At 37.2% G+C, this 22,137-nt stretch overlaps 1 protein-coding gene across 3 annotated transcripts in view; it reads left to right on the top strand.

The window, feature by feature from the left end:
• Nucleotides 1-8,897, top strand: part of PREX2 (phosphatidylinositol-3,4,5-trisphosphate dependent Rac exchange factor 2) — a 180,054-nt gene extending 171,157 nt beyond the window's left edge. For all 3 annotated transcript variants that reach the window (XM_071554395.1, XM_071554396.1, XM_071554394.1), the window contains one exon: nucleotides 3,501-8,897. In XM_071554395.1, coding sequence (XP_071410496.1) covers nucleotides 3,501-3,546 — 46 coding nt within the window. In that variant the 3' untranslated portion in view covers nucleotides 3,547-8,897. The remainder of the gene's footprint in view (nucleotides 1-3,500) is intronic.
• Nucleotides 8,898-22,137: the final 13,240 nt, after the last annotated feature.

The raw sequence follows: 22,137 nt of genomic DNA, 5'->3' as shown, positions 1-22,137 counted from the left end.
TAATGAAATACTGTACCACAGTATCTCTGCAAAATCGTGTTCTAGTTATGTTTAGAGATGATGTAATCTTTCTTTGTCTCTTTCTGAAACATCCATTAGAATGAAAAATGGACTGTTCTATATTTATCCAGCTTTTTAATGCTGTGATGGATTGCAGGTACTTGAAATGTTTCTTAACAAGCACAATACTTATAAATGAAAATAACCAAACAACCATGTTCTTAATTTGATCCTAAAGTGGTTTTTGTAATCCAGCTCTAATTTAGACAGGTTTTTACCAATTTAAAACACAATATTTTTTGTTGACTAATGATAACACATTGAAAGCTTAACAGAGCTAAACGGATATGTGAAATGCATAACTGACCCACTGCAGTGTTTAAATTTCAGTAAGGAAACATGGAATTAGTAAAACCTGATAGAGGTAATGACATGAATGAACACACATGATATCTACAGCCTCACAGAAAGACTGTCTTCTGTGCTCTGAGCACTGCTGACCAAGAACTGGATCTTCGAAAACTTGCTCCCCTTTTCTCAAGTGTCCCGGTTTCGCCTAATAGGGAATCAGGCTATTGCTCCTAACTTGTTTGCAACAGATCACCACATGTTGTTCTGTGCCTGTGCTTACTGATTCTAGAGAAGGGGTGTACCATAAGTGCACAAGTTATGAGTACATCTAAGTAGCAGCTACTATTCAGTTGCTTACTAGCCTATATATTGTAGCATACATGCATCTTACATGCACCGGAAAGGAAATTAAGCAACATTCAATAAAATACTGATTCCAGAGTAAATCCATTGGCAAATATAGTCATTGTCCTTAGCAGCAGATAAGGGCTTCCTTTTTCACAGTAGTGATCAGCTAACAGGCAGTCCAGGCCCAAAATTCTGTGACCTTTCTTGCATTATGAGAACCTATGGCAATAAATTAACATTTTATTACATTAAAAGCTGTGATAAGTCTTTTCATATTATGAACAATATGGTTTGAACCTGCAATGGACTCCTTCATGGCATAAATCTGGAGACAGACAAAGAATTGTTGCAAACCAAACTTTTCCCACACCCTACATGACAGAGTGTGTATCTAGATTCAGAGCTTTGGTGATATAGGAAAAATCTAGGTTCTTGAAAAGAATAAAGCTTAGCAATGAGACATTTTTTGGCTTTGTATCGCTTAAGAAAACATCACCTCTTTCCAGCTGAAACTCGCGCAGTATAGCATTGAAAAGCTGAAGAAAAATAATGAGACAGCTTCTAGAACGTAGAATAGACAGATGCACCCAGCACACTTGCCAGTCAGCAGCAGCAGCAATGTCACAGGAATATCCCAGACCTCAGTGTTTGAAACTATATGGTATATTATTAGCTGCATGTCAGATAAGTCTGAGTAGTCATCAGCAGGAGTGATACTTCTGATATATAGCTAAACAATACTATGGGTTCTCAGTTCTCTACTTGGAAAACCATTTTACACTTGGTTTCATTTAACATTGCTTGACAGGGTTCTCTGTTCTCTACAGCTGCCACTGTTTCTATGTTTTCTCAGCTGATCTGTTTGTACCATCTCAAATAATTGTTCCATATATGTTGACCCAGAACAGGCTGTTTCTGCTCTAAAGCATCTTCAGCAACTTTAAATCCTTAGGGCTTTATGCAGCCTTGTTATTAGTTTGCTTCAGAATTCCTCTACATCACTTGTTTTGAAGACAAACTTAATGATTACCATTTTAACCTGAAGAATACAGAAACCTTATGACTTGGGGCTGAGCTTTGCTGCACATGGTTCCATAGAAATTAGATACCCCTGTTTGTTTTTCTCTGCATACTTGTCTGTATAAAGATCAGACTGTCTTATTCTCTCATTAGTATAAAAATATGAGATATATGTGTGTTGCCTTATATATGGGTCATAACCAGTACTTTGGTGTCTGCACAATGTGACCTTAAATGATTGTGTTTCTGAATCTGCCATATGACCATGTGGAAGAGCCCAATGATCTTCAGAACATATGGTGAAGATTGGAAAGCAGGTTTGCAGTTCCTGTTTGTCTTACAGAGGTGATTCTCCATGTTCTTACCACTGAGAAACAATATTGCTTGATATTCACTTCCAGGGAGATTCAGAGTAAAGTTATTTAGCCCATGGCCATAATGTGTTTTCAGTGTCCCACGTGTTTTAACTCCTAAGGGAACTGAAATTGGAGAACAGCAGCTATCCTGCCCTGCTCTTGCATAGCCACAGGATGATGTTTCTGACAAGATGTGCCTGGATGTTGCAAAGGCTTTCAACACTCATGGAGGAAGCCGTTTGTGCTCATCTCACATCATTTCAGTAGCAGATATCATGCCAAGAAGGCACCAGCCCATTGATCTTGAATTGTTTGTGGATTCCGGACACATGTTCGGATTTTTCTTTTCTGTGTTGATTTGTAGCATAATTTAGAAAATTGTGATTAGTTAAAATGGAGTCATATAAATTAGTCTGAAATTTAGCAGGCAAATTTACAAAATGTCCTTGTCATACTGAGTATCTTAAGTATCCCTAGTGTCCAGGTCACTGGATGACTCACTGCCCTGCCTGGGGCCAGACCTACCAAACCTGCTATGTCTATATGATATTTCAACAGCAGTGTCTTCATAATGCACATGTTGTGTCTGTCTTTTTGTTTCTGGCTTCTGATGCCTTTTCTCCTTCCCATGCCATACGTGGCCAGTTCTTTGTTATTCCTTCAATGATACATGTTCCCTGAGGATAAGATGTGCCCTCTGAATGAGATCATGTCTATTGCTAGTTCTAATTACTGAGGTTGCAGAGGGGATAATACTGTATGCTGGATAAGAGTACAGAACAGAGGCTTTGAGGTCAGAATGATTGCCATTTATTTTTAACATTAGGGTATAAAGTTTCAAACACTTGCTAATAAGCAAGTCCTTGCAAAAGGGTTTAACAGAAGTTCAAAAGCCTTTATAAAAGGAGTGGCTATTTCAGACTGTATTGAGGTAGAAACTTTACTGGTCTGCACTTCATCCATGTGGAAACAGAGAGAGAGTTTAAAATCCTCATGCTGGTGTGTCACAAGTCTGACGTCTGTCTTAGGTGTTTCAGACAGCATCAGTTCTTCAGGGAACTGTTCTTAGAGTGGGGTTTGACTGCCACTGAGCAGCTTTTCCAGTTCAGAAATTCAGGGCAACAATTGGTAATTGGATTAGTGGAGGGATCTTCGCTGAAGAAACACAAAAATTTGACTATTCTGAAACGTCTTTATAAGACTGTTTATAGATGCATATTTTAATTATTCCATTTTTGTTGTAAACAGTAATGCTCACAAAGGAGATTTGACTAATTTTGTGTTTATGGTAATAAACAGATTTCAGTATGTCTTGTTTTGCAGTGCAGGAAGATGTAGGTTTAGTTTGTATTCCTTAAATTTACTCATCTTAATAATGAACAAGCTCTCAGAGTAACAATTGCCTTGTTTTTTTGTCATTGTCAGATTATACAAGCTATGCCAGCCACCACCACCTGTTGGAGAAGAATGAGAACTGCTCTGGAAAACATGGCCTTTAGGATACTGGGACTATATGACAAAAATCCAACTGCACTATAGCAGTATGTGCCTGGGGCTTTGATAAATACATTAAAAGAAACAGAAAACAACCAAACAAAAACCTTTTACTCAGGATAAAGAAAGAAACACCCTAAATATTCTCAATTGGCTTTGAAAAATGTCTTCCAAAAAGCATTTCTGAAATCTGTGCACTCCAGCCTTATTCTAGTTGTTCAGGAATCTTCCTTGGGAATTATACACTGGAATCAGATTCATTCAATGTGTCTTGTTTAGCCACATTATAGGTATAGCCAGCGGCTTGAAAACAAATGTCTTTTTCAGAGGTAATGTCTTCACTATACAGAATGCACACCATACAGAATGTGTTCTTGTGAAAGGAATAAAAGCCTACAGAAACTAGCCTTGATAATGAGCATGCACTTCATATGGGGCCCTTTGCACTTGATAAAGCCTTTTTTCCTGTCACTGTCCTAATTTCTCAGAATGTTCACATGACTGTTTTAAGGACATGATGTAAGTGATGTTTAGAGATGGAAAACTGATCTCACATTTGTTTTTAATGGCTGCAGGCAGACTGCTGCTATGAATGTGTGCTTGTAATCACTAAACTCAGGCATGTCTGACGCAGTGCGCTGTCCCACTGCTTTGGAAGGAGGACCTGTATGGCATTAAAAAGAGTACCTGTACAGCATATGAGGTGAAGTTCTGCCCTTTTTCAGTTGCTATTGTAATGAAGGAAAAAAGTAAGTCTGTTCTTCATCCATCCTTAGGCTGAATTTCAGACTCTGTCTAGTGGATGTTTTACATAATTGTGTCTCTGCATTTCAGAGTTTTCCAGATTTGTATATGTTCTTCCATAGCACTACACAAGCAAATCTACATAAGGCAGGGATGATTCAGTATTGTTATGTTTAACTGGAAATGTCTTTGGTTTAAGTTGAAGCATGGTTCAGGGTTTTGATGTTTTATGCTACCATTTCCCATATTTAGTCAGAATTGTGTTGTGTAGCATTTCAGTTCTTTGGAATGCTAATTGTTATAAATTTGTTTTGAAATTGTACTTACTATTTAGAGGACCCAGGGAAAATTTATCTGCATTTGGCCATTCTTTTGGCCAAAGAATTTTCAGAGAAAGTGCCCCCAAGTGAGGTTTCATATATGAACACATTAAAACAAAAATTGTATTCTAAAATAATTTTACTTGTAGCAGTAACTATGCATTCCATTAGAGTAAGACACATACTGTCTGAATAAAATTTATTTTTTGTACAACAGAGGCCTCTAGTTATGCTGTAGCAATCGCACTTCACAATATAATTGTTACATATCATCTAATTATTTATGAAAACTTCAATAAATATATTAATACACAATTAAATGAGTGAGAATTCAAACAGATCTGCGCTCTTGCAGAGAGTCGGTTTTTTATATGGGATACTTAGGGAACTTGTTACTTTTCTCCTAAGGAGGAATTAGAGCTCCTGCTTTTTTCAGTATTCTTAATGTTTTTACACAGACGTTAACTTTGCTAAGAAAATAAATATTTTTATATATCCACAGATATATATGTACATTTCAATAGGTATATATGTATGTATTAATATGAATAAAACACTTGTCCTAAACTGTGCCAAACATGCAGTAATGAACACTCTAGTAACAACTTCACCTTTGTGCGTTGAAGTCTATTCTCTTTCATAGTTAGTGAAAGGCATTGGACTATAATCTTTTTGATTAAAAAAAAACATAATACACAAAACCAAAACAAAATCCAAATCAGAAAACAAATTTTTACTTTCAGTGACTTATTTTTTTGTCTAGCATGACCTAATGTTTGTACATAAGAAAGAGTCAAGTTTTCTATACTTGTTATTCTAGTCAGGATCTCATACTTTGAGATGTGTTTTATGCAGAGCAGCATTACTGGCTACGGTTATTCCTGCTCCAGGCAAAAGCATTAGTAATGTTTCAGTTTCTGCTGGTTGAGACATCAGAAATACAGAGGAGCCATAACTGCCTCTTGCCAGGGGTGTGCCACTGTCAGGCTGCCTGGGAGCTCCCATCTTCCTGTGAGGTTTGCCCACACGAGTTTTGATTTACTACAGGGGAAGTCAGCTGGCAGCTATATGAAGCTGCTAATCCTGCATTATATAAAATAGCCTAGAGAACAAAACCTGTTGCTTGCACATGCATTATTGTAACTAGTCATCACTTTATTTAGCATTGAAAATGGTCTCCTTATATAATATGGTAATTCCCTAATTTATTTTGTTGTTGAAAGCATGGAATAATAGACACTTGTATGGGACAAATAGTTAAAAGCCAGTCACTGGCCAGATTCTTTAGCTAGTGTTCATGAGTGTGCATCAAAAATCTTGACCTCTTGTTTTTGTATCTAATTTTTCATTCTTTATTCTTTATTGCCCCTTCTAGAGAGTTTTCAAAAACCTATTCAGCATTATGAGATTTATTGGTGACTCATACTGCAAAGCAAAGTATCTGTTAGGCTGGTGTCAAAGAGCTGAGAAACTTAAGTTGTGGTTTGCAGGATGACAGGTAGTCCATAAAAATATGATTTCACTGAAATACGCAAAATCACAGATTCATTTAGGCTGGAAAAGACCTCTGAGATCGTTGGGTCCAAACTATTTCCAGAGGAAATGGAGCATAAACATCCCTCTGACTCTCTAATAAAAGTGAGTGCCTAATTTCTCAAAATGTTCTTCAGAAGCCCGTGTTTGCTTGAAACATTGTGCAGCTTTTCAAACGGCTTTTCTTGTCCCTCTGTTTTTAGAGCATACTGCACGTTCTAACACACTGACTTCTAATAACATTATTTGGACCTTTAATAAGCCCAATCTTAAATTATAAATTTATATACATTCATTATTAAAGCTATTTATCTTGCTTGGTACATGTAAAAGATGTATTTGTTCCTTATACAAGCTGCATTTGCAGAGGAAAAAGAAAATCCATTCCCATCACAGTATGTTTATCCTCTCATAAGTTTTTAAACTTACAGGTGACAAGAAGAGATGACCAAGAGTGATGATTTACAAGGAGTGTATTACCTATAGCTTCTAAATCTTTGCTTTGACAGAAACAGGTTATGCAGCTTATTTTTATAAAAATGTGCTGTACTGTTTTAGGGAAAGCATTCTGTATGTAAGTTTTACTTTTTCTTCCAAGACAAGTGCAATTCTTCCAGCAATAAAGTGAGGCATCTTGTGCCATACATTTACTAAATACTACCATGATTCAGGACTAGTCTGTGGGTGATGTATAGGTGGTTTAACAGTTGGATAGGGAGGGTTACAGGCTAAGGAACAGTTGAGTTGACATAGAGTTCCTCCTTGGAGAAAACTTAGATTTTGATCTTAAGTAGAGCTGATGGTGTTTGGCCTATCTTTGTAACCATCATCTATCAGTAACAGGATATTATTCGGTGAAATGAGCATTTATTCTGTCTGGTTCCCCAAATTAGTTCCTTTGTAACACCTATTTTTCTTGTAGATTCTAAATGTAAATGAATATAAAAATGTATATAGTCTAGTTTCTCAGAATCAAACTTTGTGTTCAGATATCTGTTTTAAAGGAAATATTCCTGCTGCCAACAGAAGCAACCAGCCAGCTTGATGTCTGTTGAGAGTGTTGCAATCTTTGGTGACTTTTTGGGTAGATTGCACTGGTTTTTAGCAAATGCATCAGGTTTTTGGACTGGTTTGTATTTGCTTATTTTAATGCAGTCAGCAGTAGTCAGAACTTCTACTGGTTTAGAGTCAAAACAATTAAACTTAAGTCAAAAAGGATTTATAGTAATCATACTTAATTTCATTTGTTAGAATCCTTTAATGGAAAAAAGGGAACAGTTTTAGTGATCTGTTTTTACTCAGAGAAATTCACAAGCAAACATGTTTTATTAATTCATTGTCAGATGTTGTGTGTGTATATATATATATATAAATAGGTATTTAAGACAATTGCCTGAATGTGAGTGTACACATCATGGTTAAGCATGATGCTCAAAAAAGGAAAGTGTCTTTCATTTATTTTCAATTAAATGGGAAAAACAGTAACTGCAGTGTGTATATATATATGTATATATATAAAATGTATATGTTTTTCCATACTCTTTGTTTTACAGCTCCTTCATGGATATGTCTGCCAGCATTTTGAGCATATTTTGCACCACTTTTCTTTAACATTATGAAAAGAGCTAATGCATTGCCTTATGGATTTTATCTCTGTACTTGCTGATAAATGCAGGTACTCCAGCAGTACCCTGGCATTGGTAAATTAGATGTGCAGCACATACCAGACTCAGTATACCTGGATTTTTTTATCATTACGATTTGAAGTATAAAAAGATGCTGCATTCATATTTTTGTATGCTGACAATCGTATAGGGGTTTTTTATATCTATATAGTCTGTATATATAAATCAAGTTTTCCTAAAGAAAATTTATTATTTTGAATGTTTCCCTTTTCCTGCTAGAAGATCTGGGTTTGGTTTTTGTTCAGTATGTATAAATGAATATGCAGCATGCACAGTCATGCAGATGTTAACACCATTAAGAAACTTCAGATTGTGCAGAGGCTAATCAAGGGGTTTTTTTCTAATGTTTTACTCCAAAAATTACATTTCCATGTGAGAAATCTACTTTAGAAATAACTTGTGCTTCAGTTTGAAAGTCCAATTGAGTGTTCAAAGTAGCTGGGATATTTACTCCAGCACTTAGGTTTGGACTTTCAGGGGAATATCCATGGCATCTTTTGTGGGTGTGTGTGTCCTAACTGTAGTACCATGCTCCAGATTTAAAAGACTAAGCAACCTTATTAACTTAACACCCTGTATATAGTGTATGTATTTGGTTATACTTGTGTTACACTTTAAAAATGAACTTAATTTCTGCATTGAGTATTGCACACATTCTTCAAATGAAGAATATATTTTGTAACATCTCATTAAGCACAAGAGAGCATCACTGCTTTGAAATACTATGTGTAAGTACAGCCATACACAGAATGTCTGTCTGCTTTTGTTTGAAAGCAATCAAACTAGTAGCTCTGTGGGTAGTTGAGTTTGTTAGAAGTAACCTTTGGAATTAAATAACCTTGAAAATGGATTCAATTTCACTTTCCTTAGTTGTAAAGTGCCTTTGTAGCATACTTTGAATCAGTTGCTATATTGAATATGGGTAAAACTAATACTGTGTACTTTTAGATATATGGTATATTTTTTTAGTTACATAGTAAATACTGGAATGGTAACAATGTATTACAAAAAACCAGACAGAAATAAAACTATTCATAATATGGCCACTGCAAATCTCTTTATTTGTAAGGAAGAAATAAATTGGGAGGGAGGGGTTTGAGGGTCTTTAACCCTTTCAGTGTGGCTGCCCTAGAAATTCTGCTGCAGGAGAACAAAAACTTCTAGAAATAAATGTTTTTAATAAGAATCTCTTCTGAGACTCAGGTCCAATCAAGGTTCATTATTGGTAATTAAAATATATCTTTATAACCAATGGGAAACTGAACCCTACATGAGCAGTAATTCCTGGCCCTAGGCAGCCCTATTTTGTGAAGGCCAGAAGAGACATAGGTATGAAGATTTCTTTCTGGCCTCATTGTGCCATTAGTGCTCCAGAAAGCTCCAAAAAATCCACTGTGTCTGGATTTCCTTGTCTGAAGACAGAATTGTGTCGCTTTTATCATCTGTTTACTGCTGTGCACACAGGTATCTGACAAGCAGAATGTGGAGTGTTGTGCTTCTTGGGCTAATAAAACACCTCACAAGATTAGGAACTAGGTCCTATCTACTGTTGGGATGCCGTGAGTTTGAGGAGTTGCACTGAGTGTTTCTTTTATAGGAAATAAATATTATATGTAGGAAATATTAGATGTTGCTGAGAGTTGTATCTCTGTGAAGAAAATTCTGATTTTTACATGGTTATGATAAAGTCTGAGAGGAACAGTGGAGACAGAACCAAAAGCAACTACAATTTCTAAAATCCCTTTTGTTTTTCATCAGCTAGCAAGGAGAAGGTTGAGGATGCAAGTATTTTTGGATAACCAAACTTGAAAGATATTTTTCTTTTCTTCTGTCCTATATATTCTTCTCCCTAATTTTGTGAAGGGAGATATAACATTTCAAAGTATTGAGCAGCAGAAGAAACCAGAGGATTTCATAAATGGACTTATTTTCTACCATCACAAGTGAGGTTTCTTTTTTCAGTGCTCCTCATTTCTGTGATTTTCCTGCCATGAATACATCAGATAGAAAGTCCAAATAATTCTTTTCTTGATCAATGTGCACAATGGGAATAAACAGTGCTTTGAAACAACTGCTGAGAAAGATAATTACACCATGGTAACACTTGGTTGTCCAGTAATTTTGCATCTTACATGAGAAAGTGTTGCTATCGTTATGATTTCGAAGTGAAAATGTCTGCCAAGGGACTTACTACACTTACATGTCAGAGGTCAAATGAGACACAGGGTGAGTCCACAATTCAAAATAGATAATGTATCTTTGCCTCACACCAAAGTATGTGTCTGCTAAGCTTTGAAAGTAGACACTTCCTTTTAAATGTTACTCATAAACTTACTTTTACTATGTATTTGATTGCATTGCTGGGTTTTTATAGCTCATTATGTCATGCAGGAACAGGACAGATGATGCTCATATTGGTTTATACTAATCAAGTAGAATTGCACACAGTTTTTCCTAATTTTCTGAAACTGCTTTCTCACATAGTACTTGATTTCCTTCCCTCCCTCCCCCTCATCCATTTCCATATATGTTTTCCTTTATGGAGCTGCCAGTGTTCTGAGGACACTAAAATGCCCTAATTGCCCTAACTGGCCTCATCCCTGTAACCTCTGGCCAGTGGATTTGGGGCAGCATTTCAACTCAGGCCTGGGAAGCTATTGTCTCCAGCCACATCTCCTGGTGGACCTTGAAACCTGGGCTATGGGTAGCTCTGTCCCTAGTGCCATCTTCTGCTGTTTGTTCTTGCACTTCTGGATGGACCCTGGAGCTGCTTCAGTATTGCCTTGTTGCATCATCTCTGGACTATCAGCAGAGCCTGTCCTTTTCCTAGTCCAGTCTGGGGGAGGCCACTGGAATGTGTTCACCCACAGGTCCCAGCTTGTCCTTCAGGGAGTGGATCTGCTCTTGCTGCTCTCCAAGACGAACATCCAGTGCTGGTACAGGTTTTTCCATGTCTGACACACTACTGGCTTCTATTGTGTTAAAGCAGATCAATGAGTAAGATTAATAGGTCCAGAGGAGGGGATGGGGAAATGTCCATTTCCAGTCACAAGACAGATGGGAGGCTTCCTCCATTGATTTTGATCCTTGGACTAAGGGTAGCATACAAAAATGTGTATATCTGGCAAAAAGAATTGAAAATGCATTTCCAGAACGTGACCAGGGTGGAGAGTGGGAAGAAGATACTGGGTACTGAGGAAGAATAGAAGATAAGACAAGAGCTGACTAGTGTAAATATGAGAATGAAATATCCTGAAGATTTGACTTCAATTTTTCCAAATATTTAACACAGTTGATATGGTATCAAAAAATTGCATTTTTTATGGAAGACTTGGTATAAATTCTAGTAAATTTAACTTACATCTAGAACTTTTTTTAAAGTTCTAGCTTTTAGCTAGTCATGTTTTCTTCTCATTTGGAGTTCTTTATCAGAGCAGGAGGGATTTTAACATCTGGAATAAACAATTGGTGTCCTTCCTTGTAAAGTATAATAGCCTCTTAAAGTAGGAGGAAATTGTACTAGATATATTCTTGGGAGCATAATCAAATGAAAGGAACACCAATAGGTTTTGATTCTGCTTTCATTTAAATGAATAACCAGATTTTCATTGATTGCAGGGAGTGAATCCATAATGCTGGCACTATTATGCCAGAACCAGACTAGCTTGAATGCTTGTCAACATGTTTAGTTCACCTCATTAATGAAACTATTCATGTCTTAAGACAGAAAGCTTGACTGGAAATGAGAAGCAGACCACATGTAATCAATGAGGTTTTGTCATCAACCAGCCATACGGTCTAATCAAACCAATACAAGACATGACTGCAAGCAAATGAACATCAGCACTGTATTATCTACAGTCAGTGCATCCGCACAAAATTTAATGCCAAAATATCACCCAGATTAAGACAGAAATCATGTCTAATGCTAATCAGTGCTACTTGCTCATATTGTAGTACATTTCAAAATATGTTGAGTGACATTTGAATTCAAAGTCGAGACAAAGTGAAGCTTGATTGAATGCTTAGTAATATATTTGATGTTGTTCCAAAATAGGAACATACATAAAGCTTTTATATATTAAGAAGTTGGGTAGGTGTTTGGAATTCTGACAGCACATCCTGGAAAATTGGTAGCTTGGGAAACATAGGGAAATAATTAATCATGCCAATTTTAAAGGACATTTGTGGGCCTGTTTCAGACAGAGCAGACAGTAGACTTTCATTTCTGGACTAGTTCCCATGATTTTGAGAGAAGGCTTTAATATTTCAAACTGTAGCATGAGGCTAAACTACATTGTCTGAGTATTTATCACACAATAGTCATGAGGAGAAAGAGAATCTTTTTTGGTCTTAAGCCTTATCTTTAAAGAAAGCCAACTAATCATAATTCCTAATTTTATACTATTGTGAGAAATAATGTCTCTCTACTGTCCTTAGTAACAAAACAATGTATTAAATGGGATTTGAAGAAATTTTCCTCTCCCCCCGCCCCCCTTTTTCCTTTCATAAACTCATTTATTCTGCCAGGTGGGATGTCTTGCAGAGGAACAGTAGCAGTTAAGGTTCCAGTCACATTGATGTGATGGGCTTGTTGTGCCTTCAGCACCTCTCTTGAAGGCTATAGTCTATATGGAACTTCCTGCAGGAGTACTTTTCCTGGTGAGAGAGGCAAAGAGAGGACTCTGAAGATGGAGGAGTGACTGCAGTGCTTTCTGTTGAGACTGTGGGAAAGATGACCCCTGTGTACATTAGTGTTGTGTGTTCTAATTTCTGCAATCTAAATGACATTATAACAAAAAATTCAGTTCTGTAGAGTGAAAGTAGAATATGAGCCTTACAGATGGTCTTTCGTATATCTGACTGGTAGAGAAACAGGAAACAGATATTCTGTACCAGTTAGAATAGAAGTGAGACAATGCTTACATCATGTTTTAGAATGAGAAGGGCAGGAAAAAAACAGTGGAAATTCCTACTTCCTCCCTAGGTATCTTGAATATGTAAAATTGATTTAGGCCACATTAGATCAAAAGAATGGGGACACATACCTCTTTATAATCAGGATTTCAGTAAATTTCAAAGCAGTGCAAAATCTTTTCCAAAGAAGTAGAACATTTGATATAAAAGGATGAGCTTGTTCTACTGTTCTGTTTCCCTGTTTCCAAATGCTAATAATCCCTGTGAACTTTCTTTAGAACAGACTCAGCAGGGAGACCAAAGAATAAACCAGCATGGAAAATGAACTCTGCTCATGTTCAGAGGAAAGAAAATCACGGGTGCTGAGGGCTTTTCAAGTGTGCTGAGCCAAAACCATTTTCTGATTTGTTCAGAATTTGTTGGATGCACAACACAGAGCAGGGCTGTCAGTGCAGTGTGGAAGTACAAGCTCTGTCAGATTGTTTCAGTTGTGATATGTGGTAGCAGGTCTGCTTTGAATAAGATGGGGCAAAATGGAAGAAATGTGATTCCCCTTTCCCCTTCTTTAGAAATTTGCTGTTGCACCACACACAGGACTGTTCAATGATGCTGCTGTGGGAAATGAGGCTTTATGTCAACCTCTATGCTAATAGTCTGTCTACTGAAAAATAATCTGCTCTCTGCATCCTGCAGTGGGAGCTGTGTAGTGTTTCAGCTACTGCAGAGCAGCATGGAGATGTGGGAGATGTTGAGATGCTTCTGTCTTGCACTCTTTTTAGTCCAGTGCATCTTACAATGCATAGATACAGCAGGAGAGATAAAGAATTACTCCTTTTCTAGAACACAGTGAGACCACGGGTGTGCAGTCCCAGGATAAGCATGTTCAACTGTTTTTGGATTCCAGAAGCACTTAGATGAGAGTTAGGCTAAAACATATTTGCCTATCGGCCCTAGGGGCATCCAGAGCAGAGTTATAGTCACTCACAAGACTTTTTTTTCAGACAGAAGGAAGGCATCTGAAGATTTTAGGCAGACTCACAAGCCATTTTGAGTAACATTGACATTATAGTGTAGTACTGAAGTTGTAGTGATCTAAAAGTAAGATCAGAAACTGTATCATATTTTTCAGGAATGTCTTGGGGCTGTGTTATCAGAATAAATAAATAAATAGATAATTAAATAGAAGGAAAAGAAATGTAAACAAACAAATACATGTATTGATATTCAGCTGGAGTTGAGATATGGATTGAAACTTTGGACTTGGATTCCAAAGTGCAACCTGGCTTTTCTTCATTTAGGCACTGGTGTCAACAAATGCTAACTGTTCAGATACATCAGTCAGTTCTGAGAACAAGGTAATGGTCCTGTCCATTAACCAGCTCTGGTAATTTTACAGTGAACACTTAAGTTCTTCTGATTTATACAAGAAAATTCCTAAATCCTTTTAATGAGGCATTTGTAGTTGGTTAGTGTTGTTACAGTAAAATCAGAAGTGAGCAATTCAGATCTATAGAAAAACCCTGTGAGTGAGCTATCAGCCAGAGGCAGCAAGGAGTTCAGCTGCTGCTGGCTGATAGGGAGGAGGTTACTCCTCAAGAATTCACATAGTAGGAATTCTCAGGACTCTGCAGGGACACAAAAACAGCCTGGATGAAATAATACAAGCATGGGACTTGTGAGAGATGGGTTTTAACCAATTGAAGTATCTGGCGTGCTGGTGTGTTAACTCTTTTAGCCAATAAGCTGTAGTCCTAACCCTATATAAACTGTGTGCTTTGTGTAATAAAAGGTCTTCACTATAAACTTCATAAGCTTGTTGTTGAAGTCCTTTCTCTCTGCCGAAAATTGTTTACTTTAGGTTAGATAATCACAAATAAAACCACTTGTTAAAATTTTTGGAGCAAAATCAAAATTACTTCCATAGTAGTTAGGTATAAAAATGCTTTTTAAAATCCCACCAGGCTATCTGCCACTGTTTGTAAAGAAGTAGATTTAAGCAGCTCATCTAAATGTATAAAAAAATGTAAGATGAAGGAGGTAATATTCATGGTGTCATAAACTTCCTTCAGAACAGAAGTGAATACCCATACTTATAAACAAACTTGGTCTTCCATTTATGATTTTCTAGTTGTAAGAGCAGTGCACATTTTTCATTCTCACATGAAATTCCAGTATTTAATATTGTCAAAGCAATAGCCTTTCACTTGTCACTCGATTCACTATGTGTTTATCTAATTTGCCTTCAGTCATTGTTGTAGAGCCCTTTCCCCTTAGCTGGCAATCCCAGTGTATAGCAAGTTATATTTAAATACTTAGTGGCAAAATCATTAGTTATTCAAAGACTCTGGTTTATATTCAGAACTTTCTCTTCTCTTTCTTTTTCAACTGTCTTTGAATATATAAATGCCTCAGTGAAACAGCTAATGACAGGGTCTCTGATGGTCTCCCACCCACTGCAATATTTGTACCACTATGGATTCCCAAACAGATCAACTCTCCAAAGATTTTTTAAAACTGTGCATAATCTGGAAGATGAGAACTGGAGTAAGTCAGTGTTTCTGTTGAAACATCAGAGTTAGAACTAATCCCCAACTAGTATTCCTTGAGGATAATGAAAAGCTCCTCAATGAAAGGCAATCTTAAAAGATTGTTAGACAATCATCATATTCCTGGTGTTCTTCAGTCCTTTAGGTACCACATCATTCTTAGATCCATGTGGAAAAGTTATACATAGCCTCCCTATCCTATTGCAAGGTTATAATAAGTTAGAAAAAGGGGATAGTTCATGACCATGGCAAGGAATTTAAAAGTCTCCTTGGATCAGTTTCCAAACACTAACACACACGAGTAATAACTTCAGGTAAATCCTTAATTCATAGAATCTGTTATGCTTCAACTTGGCTAAAACATGAATAATACTATTTATTTGACCTTTGGAGTATTTCTGTTTTCTCTTGCTCTGTTTTAAGGCATGCAAATGCAGCTTACAAGCATCTCTATTCAAGTTCTTGATGCTCTTAATGTCAACCAATATTTAAAGTCATGATATTTGCACCAATAATCTTCTATAGTCAACTACCTGCCTGCTTTGGGGCATCCCCAAAACTATGGAAGTCTCTGCCATAATATAGTAAATGAAACACTGTTTGGAAACACCAAGTAGACATTCTCCTGCTTATTTCAACAGCAGGAACTTTGTTAGAACATGGATCAGAGCTCACACACAACCTTGAAAGTGGGGTAGCATAGCCAGGTCATCCTCCAGCAGACAGGCAGTCCAGCCCACCTGGGTGAGTTGATCTGACTCTCAGTAAAGCACTATGTACAGTTCTGTTAAAGTGGGAGAGGAAGATCTTTGTACTCTAGACTTACTGGAGAATAGCTAACTTTTCAGAAGCACCAACTGAGAGGTGGAGTGCAGTGCTGAATCACTCAGTTCTTCTGGCAGGGGCTTCGGGCACCAATTGTTTCACTGCATAACTATAGACTATTCCCACAATAAGGGCTTATGTGGACCAGACATGCCATGTCTGGCCTTTGTCAATACTCTTGAGGCTAACTGTTAGGTTCGTATTTAGTCTGAAGCTATCAAAGGAGAAGCTTTGCAATTTGCTAAATCTATCATTCTTCTGGTGATAATTAGCTCTGCTTTGCCCTAAATGTTCTAACAAATGGATTATTTGCAAAAAAAAAAAAAGTTTAGCAGTATTCTGTCTACATAGTAACACAAGTAAAGCTTTACATCAGTGTACTAATTATTTAGCATATTCTCATTCTCTAAGCATATAGAATTTTTTTCTGAAGTGCCTCAAAATTACCTTACTTGGTGAAAAGAAGAAAGCAACTGAGGAGGAGGGGTAGATAAGTAAACTGGAAAGATGAGCAAGGTCTTCAGATGAAGGCCATGCTCAAAATTCAGTGGCTCTTTTGGCTTCAGGTGGGTTTGAATCAGCCTTCATTTGAATGAGAAGATGAGAAAAAGTTCTCTCAATCCTACAAGTGAAACTAAAAGAATGATCAGAATGGCAGTATAAAACATTTCAAGGTTGATTTCTCACATTTCCTGGGGATTGGAACCTGGGCAAGTACACAAAACACTGTATAATCAGGAAAAATACATTTTCAAATCTGTAGATTACTGTTACATTATGGATTAATTAGAGCAACAGAGTCATCTTTCACATATTCATAGATTTGAATAGGGTTTGGATTGCATTCAGTGTGATTTTATTTCTTCCTCAAATTTGCTCAGACAATAACTTTGTAGTCTTGTGATTTGGGGTGAATAAGTTGTATAAACTTTAGTTTTGTAATTCTGCAAAGGAGGCCATGGAGGGTTTATTCAATTGATATTGCTCAGAAGATACATTAAACATACATAGCTGATTGTCATAGTGTTAATGCTGACAGGGTTTATGAGAGCAGGATCACACCTACAATCATAAGAGAAAAAAATGTGGTTCAGAATTTCTGCTGGGTTTTGTTGGTGGTATTTTGAAGAGACCTTGAGGATGTTTAATGTGCAGAATTGTCTTCCAGGTTCAGATACCCAAGTTGAGAATTTAGACTTGACTAAGCCTAAAAGTGCATGATTGCTTTAATTTGTTTGGAAAAGTATCTCTAGGATGTGTACCTGTAAAAACCCCATTCTTTCTACTTTTTAGTTATTTAGGGTTCTTTAGATACACACATTGGGCATGTGTACAAAGTTTGTGAAACCAGAAAAAAAAATCATCTTGCATCACAAAAAAAGATTATTCAGGATAGGAATCAGTAAAAGGACTATGTTGCCAATATGCATCTGCTTTTATTACATTGCAGAATACTCACTGGGAAAGTAATGCATCACTTCCTTCTTAGTTTCCAAAATTAATTTAAAAACATCTAGAGATTGTACATGTGATATTCTTTGGATTGTTTAAATTCATTCTTCCTGAAATATCCCTGACAAGGCTGTTTGGTATCCAAAGAAAGAATAATTTGGCAAATAATTTTCAACAGTTCTTCAGAACTTGCAATGAGAAAAGTGAGGTAAAATGATGTGTTCCTGATGAAGCAAAATATTTGTAAAACATAAATAAAACCACACCAACACTTGAGTGGAAATTTCTATATGTTGGATTACAAATGCAAAAGCAAATGAAGGACCAAGAAATGTGAAGGACAGGAAGATTTTGTGTACTGAATGAAATTTTAATTCCAGGAAGAGGGGGTTTTGCTTTGCTGATAAGTTTTCTTATGGGAAAAAACAACACAAGGAATTTATACAACACCAAATAGCTTTATCTGCTGTGGAAAAAACATAAAAACAAACCTAAAACATTTTTTAATGTGATAAAGAAGATATTAAGAACCTACCTGGTAGACAAGGACTACTGACTACTGAAAAGCTTAATTACTAATTATCTGGAATTGAAATCACTGAAATCCTATGTAGGACTAGTATTGATCATTTGAAGCAAATTCCTTTACTTTTAGTGAAGCATTTAAAATACCAGGGGTCGCCTCTCCTAGAAAAAAAGCACAGATGCTTTATTATTGTGCACTATTTTCAAAATTCTTTGACACATCGGTTTCTACAGATTCCACTCCATGAAGGAAATTCAGGGCTCAGGTCTCAAGCTTAAATCTACTTCTTACCATTTTTTATTCCAATGGTTGCAAAAGGAAATAATTCCAATGGAAGTAGTTGAGCTGTCACATCTCCTTATCTCTAGAGTTTTAAGAGATCTATGTTCACGTAAGTGGCATTAGGTTATGTTTCGTGCTACCTGTCCCAGAAACAACTCTGGGCTGGCATTTTATAAGCTATGAACAAGTTGAAATCATTGTGTCAGCATTTGAGCAGAACTGCTAAGCATTTACATAAAGCTCTAAGATGGAAGCTGCATCAATTTTTACAGTTTTTCAGACTCCACTTGAGCTGAAAATTGGTTAATGAAAACTAGAGGTGTGTTCTTTCCAATAGAGACAACTACACATGTCTAAATTATATTGGTGTTACTGTCTGTGGAAAGAAAAGAGTGCGTTTGGAGGTTCACTAGAAGAGACATTTGCTGGTCCGGTGGTTCCAGAGGCATACACACCATCCTTACATGGATTTGCCTCCTGTGCTGTTTGCAGTGTAAGTGTTAGCAAAGATATTTCTACTTGGCTGTATTGTAACCATGGAGAAACAGCTAGTTAGTTTAAGACTGGGAGTGTTTGGGTCTGACTCACAAATGTCTTAAATAACTCCAATTTTATAACACCTTGTTACTTGTTACTTATCCAGAATGTCAAGATATTTGTTTGGGGTGGAATTTGTGACAAAGAACTGAATCTGGATTTCAGCATGGTCCATGGCCTCTTACTGGATGCAGAAGTACTACACATGCCTTTGCATATCCAAATTGAGCACTTGATCAAAAGCTACATAGGCCTTGCATGAAAAATAATAAGATCTAGTCCCCTGAATCCTTAAGTTATTTCTGAAAACAGGTTGTATCAGGTGAGCTGTTGACTCTTTGCAGTGCTGCTTTAGGGAGCAGTGTTTTACCATAAGCCATTAGGTTTAAGCCTGTAGCAAAAAAGTTTCTGAGGAAAGCCTTTGTGTAGCATAATGGCTGCAAATATCAAACCAAAGTACAACTACTTCTGCAAGATTTTTTCTGGTAAAATAAGACACTGTCAATATCATGTCTTGCATCTCTGTTCTGCTGTGTATAAAATAAAAACCATTTTGAATGCACTTGCTGTTAAAGTTTGTTAGCCAGACAGAAGGAAAAATTTTCTTTGATACTCTAATACTTTGTTAGATTTGTCTAGCTTCAGAAGACAAAGAAGATTTATATTTTGTATTTATGAAAAACCTTATTTTTCTAGAAAATATATGTAATAGAAGAAAAATAATAATGCTTATGTATTTTTATTATGGGTGGTATACTTTTATGGAGCACCTCCAGAGGTCTTACATGACAGCAGCAGAGCCTTGTTATGACCAAATTTTCAGGAGTACTGCAAAATAGAATTTTCACTGATTACACCAAGATCTCTGTGTGTTCACTGCAGCAGAAAGTTCCATCTTGGTGAAACACTAAACATGAAAGTATAAGACATATTGATTCATCGAGAGACTTTGAAATTCAATTGGTACAGGAAGAAATTTTTTGAAAGTAATGTAATTAAACCATTTAACATATAAAGCAGTGCAATAGAAGAATAAATTCAAATAATAAAACTTTCTATCAAGCAATGGCAGAAGTGCATTCTCTCCTCTAAAACAAGATTTTTCTGGAATAAGCCTCATTAAGATATTACTGCATTAATTTCTGTAAAAGACAGCTACACAGAGAACAGTATATTGTGCAAAATATCAGCCCTAGCATTTTTTCTATGTATTGACAAACCTAGTTCCAAGCCTTCAACCAACCTTTCAGGAAGAAAGCTGCCACCTTATATATTTGAGGTTAAAAAAGGGACAGAATCAAACTAGAATGAAAGATGTCTCTGTGTCAAACTTTAAAATAATGAAAACACTTTTGTAATGTGTTTTGCTTTATTTTGGATTTTTTAAAAAATATTTTAGCATTTTCAAACTTTGAGTGACTTTATGTGGTATTTAAGTGATGAGAGTCTTCAGAGAAGGCTTTGAAAACCTATACTTAAAGTCCATACCTTAAAGCTTTGATGCAAGTTGAATCTTCCAAGGAATGAGCACATCCCAGCCATGCTCATACAGCTGCAAAACTAGAACACTGGTTCACTAAGCAGCTGGTACAGTATAGAATACTGTACATTCTCAGAAATAAGGAAAAATGTGTATTCTTTACATCTTTACTTTTCCAGTAACAAGGGGAGAAAAGAAGACTTCAGCTGCAAACACAACTATCATGCCCAGGACTGTGAAATTCTGGGTGTGGGTACTGGATATCACCCAGGAGCAAATCCACAGTCAGAATCACTGAATTTATGGGCCTCCTGTAGCCAGCAACTGGCCACAGAAGTAGTGACTACCAGAGGATCTCTTTAAGGAACATGAGGGAAAGAGGTGAGAGGCATTAGAATAAGTCTAACAGTGCTTCCTGGAGCTTATTAGGTTATCCTTTCATACCCAAGCATCATGATATCATGGTGGACTTCCTTTTGGAGGAGTCACCAGCCTCATATCTCACCTTGCTTACTTAGGTCTGGTGCTTGGGACATGCTGTCTGACACAACCATTGTCTGACCAAAGGGATGGTGTGTACCTTCACAGTCCAGCTATGGATGGCACCCAAATGTGGAGAGTGGCAGGTGCCCTGGAGGATGGGGTGCCATTGTGGGAGGTCTCAATGATCTGGAGCAATGATCCTGTGGCACCCTCACAGCAGTGCAGACTGAGGCAACTGATTATCTGGGTGGCAGCACTAGAGTTCTGGGGACTGCAGCAATGCAGCTGGTCTTGAGTCAGTAGTTGCAATTGGGTGCTCTGAGAGTGTAAATCCCACCTACGTGGTACTCGGGAAACCACAGCTGGAGAACCTCATGCAGTTTCAAACCCTGCCCCTATCCCAGTAGAAGACATGTCTACAAACTGCAGAGAGTGCATCAGAGGAAGACAGGGCTGGAGCACGTGGCAACACAAGGTGAGGTTGAAAGATTTTGCATTTACTCAGCCAGGTGAGAAGGGGGTTGAAGAAACAAAGCCAGATTATTCTAAGAAGTTCATAGTTGAAGCAGAAGATCTGATAGTCACAAGATAAAATATGGGAAATGCACCATGAGTAGTGTCAAGGGAAAGAACATCCATCATCCTCATCCCTGGCACATTTTACCCCAGAAAGGCTGTAAAATACAACCTCATCCTTGGAGATTTTCAACACACAGCTGGGAAATGCAAATCTGATCTAATTTTGAAGACAGCATGGATTTCTGTCCCCTCTGACTTAAATTACTCTGACTGCTGAATCAATTGCCACTAGATGAAGCCCTCAGCCACCAGTCTGTTCCTTCCAGACACACTGACCCCAGAATGGTGGCCAGTTGAACAGTACAAGCTAAGGCTTGTAGGCTCCACAGGCTTCCTACAGGTGCTAGATGTAGTGAGACACATTCTTAAGTATGTCTGCCTCTGAAAACTCATGTCAGGAGTGTTGCACCATGAGTCTTCAGCAAGTGGCACTGATATTCAGGACTCAAACTTCCTCTTTGTGATGGCAAGTCTTGCTAGAATGGTATCAAAATGTCCAGTGATTGGATACCTGAGCTGCTGGTGGAGATGTCTCCTCTATGGACAGCCAATGTCAAACACCAGTTCTTGCACAGTTTACTAAATTCATAGCAATGGTGGAGGCTAGGGAAAGCCAGATAGGCTTCAGATGGGATAAACTCTTGAGCAGGACGAGGAAG

Source organism: Pithys albifrons, chromosome 4, assembly GCF_047495875.1.
Source record: "Pithys albifrons albifrons isolate INPA30051 chromosome 4, PitAlb_v1, whole genome shotgun sequence".
Lineage (NCBI taxonomy): Eukaryota > Metazoa > Chordata > Aves > Passeriformes > Thamnophilidae > Pithys > Pithys albifrons.
Note: the sequence above shows the minus strand (reverse complement) of the source record. Positions and strands in the feature narration are given on the sequence as shown.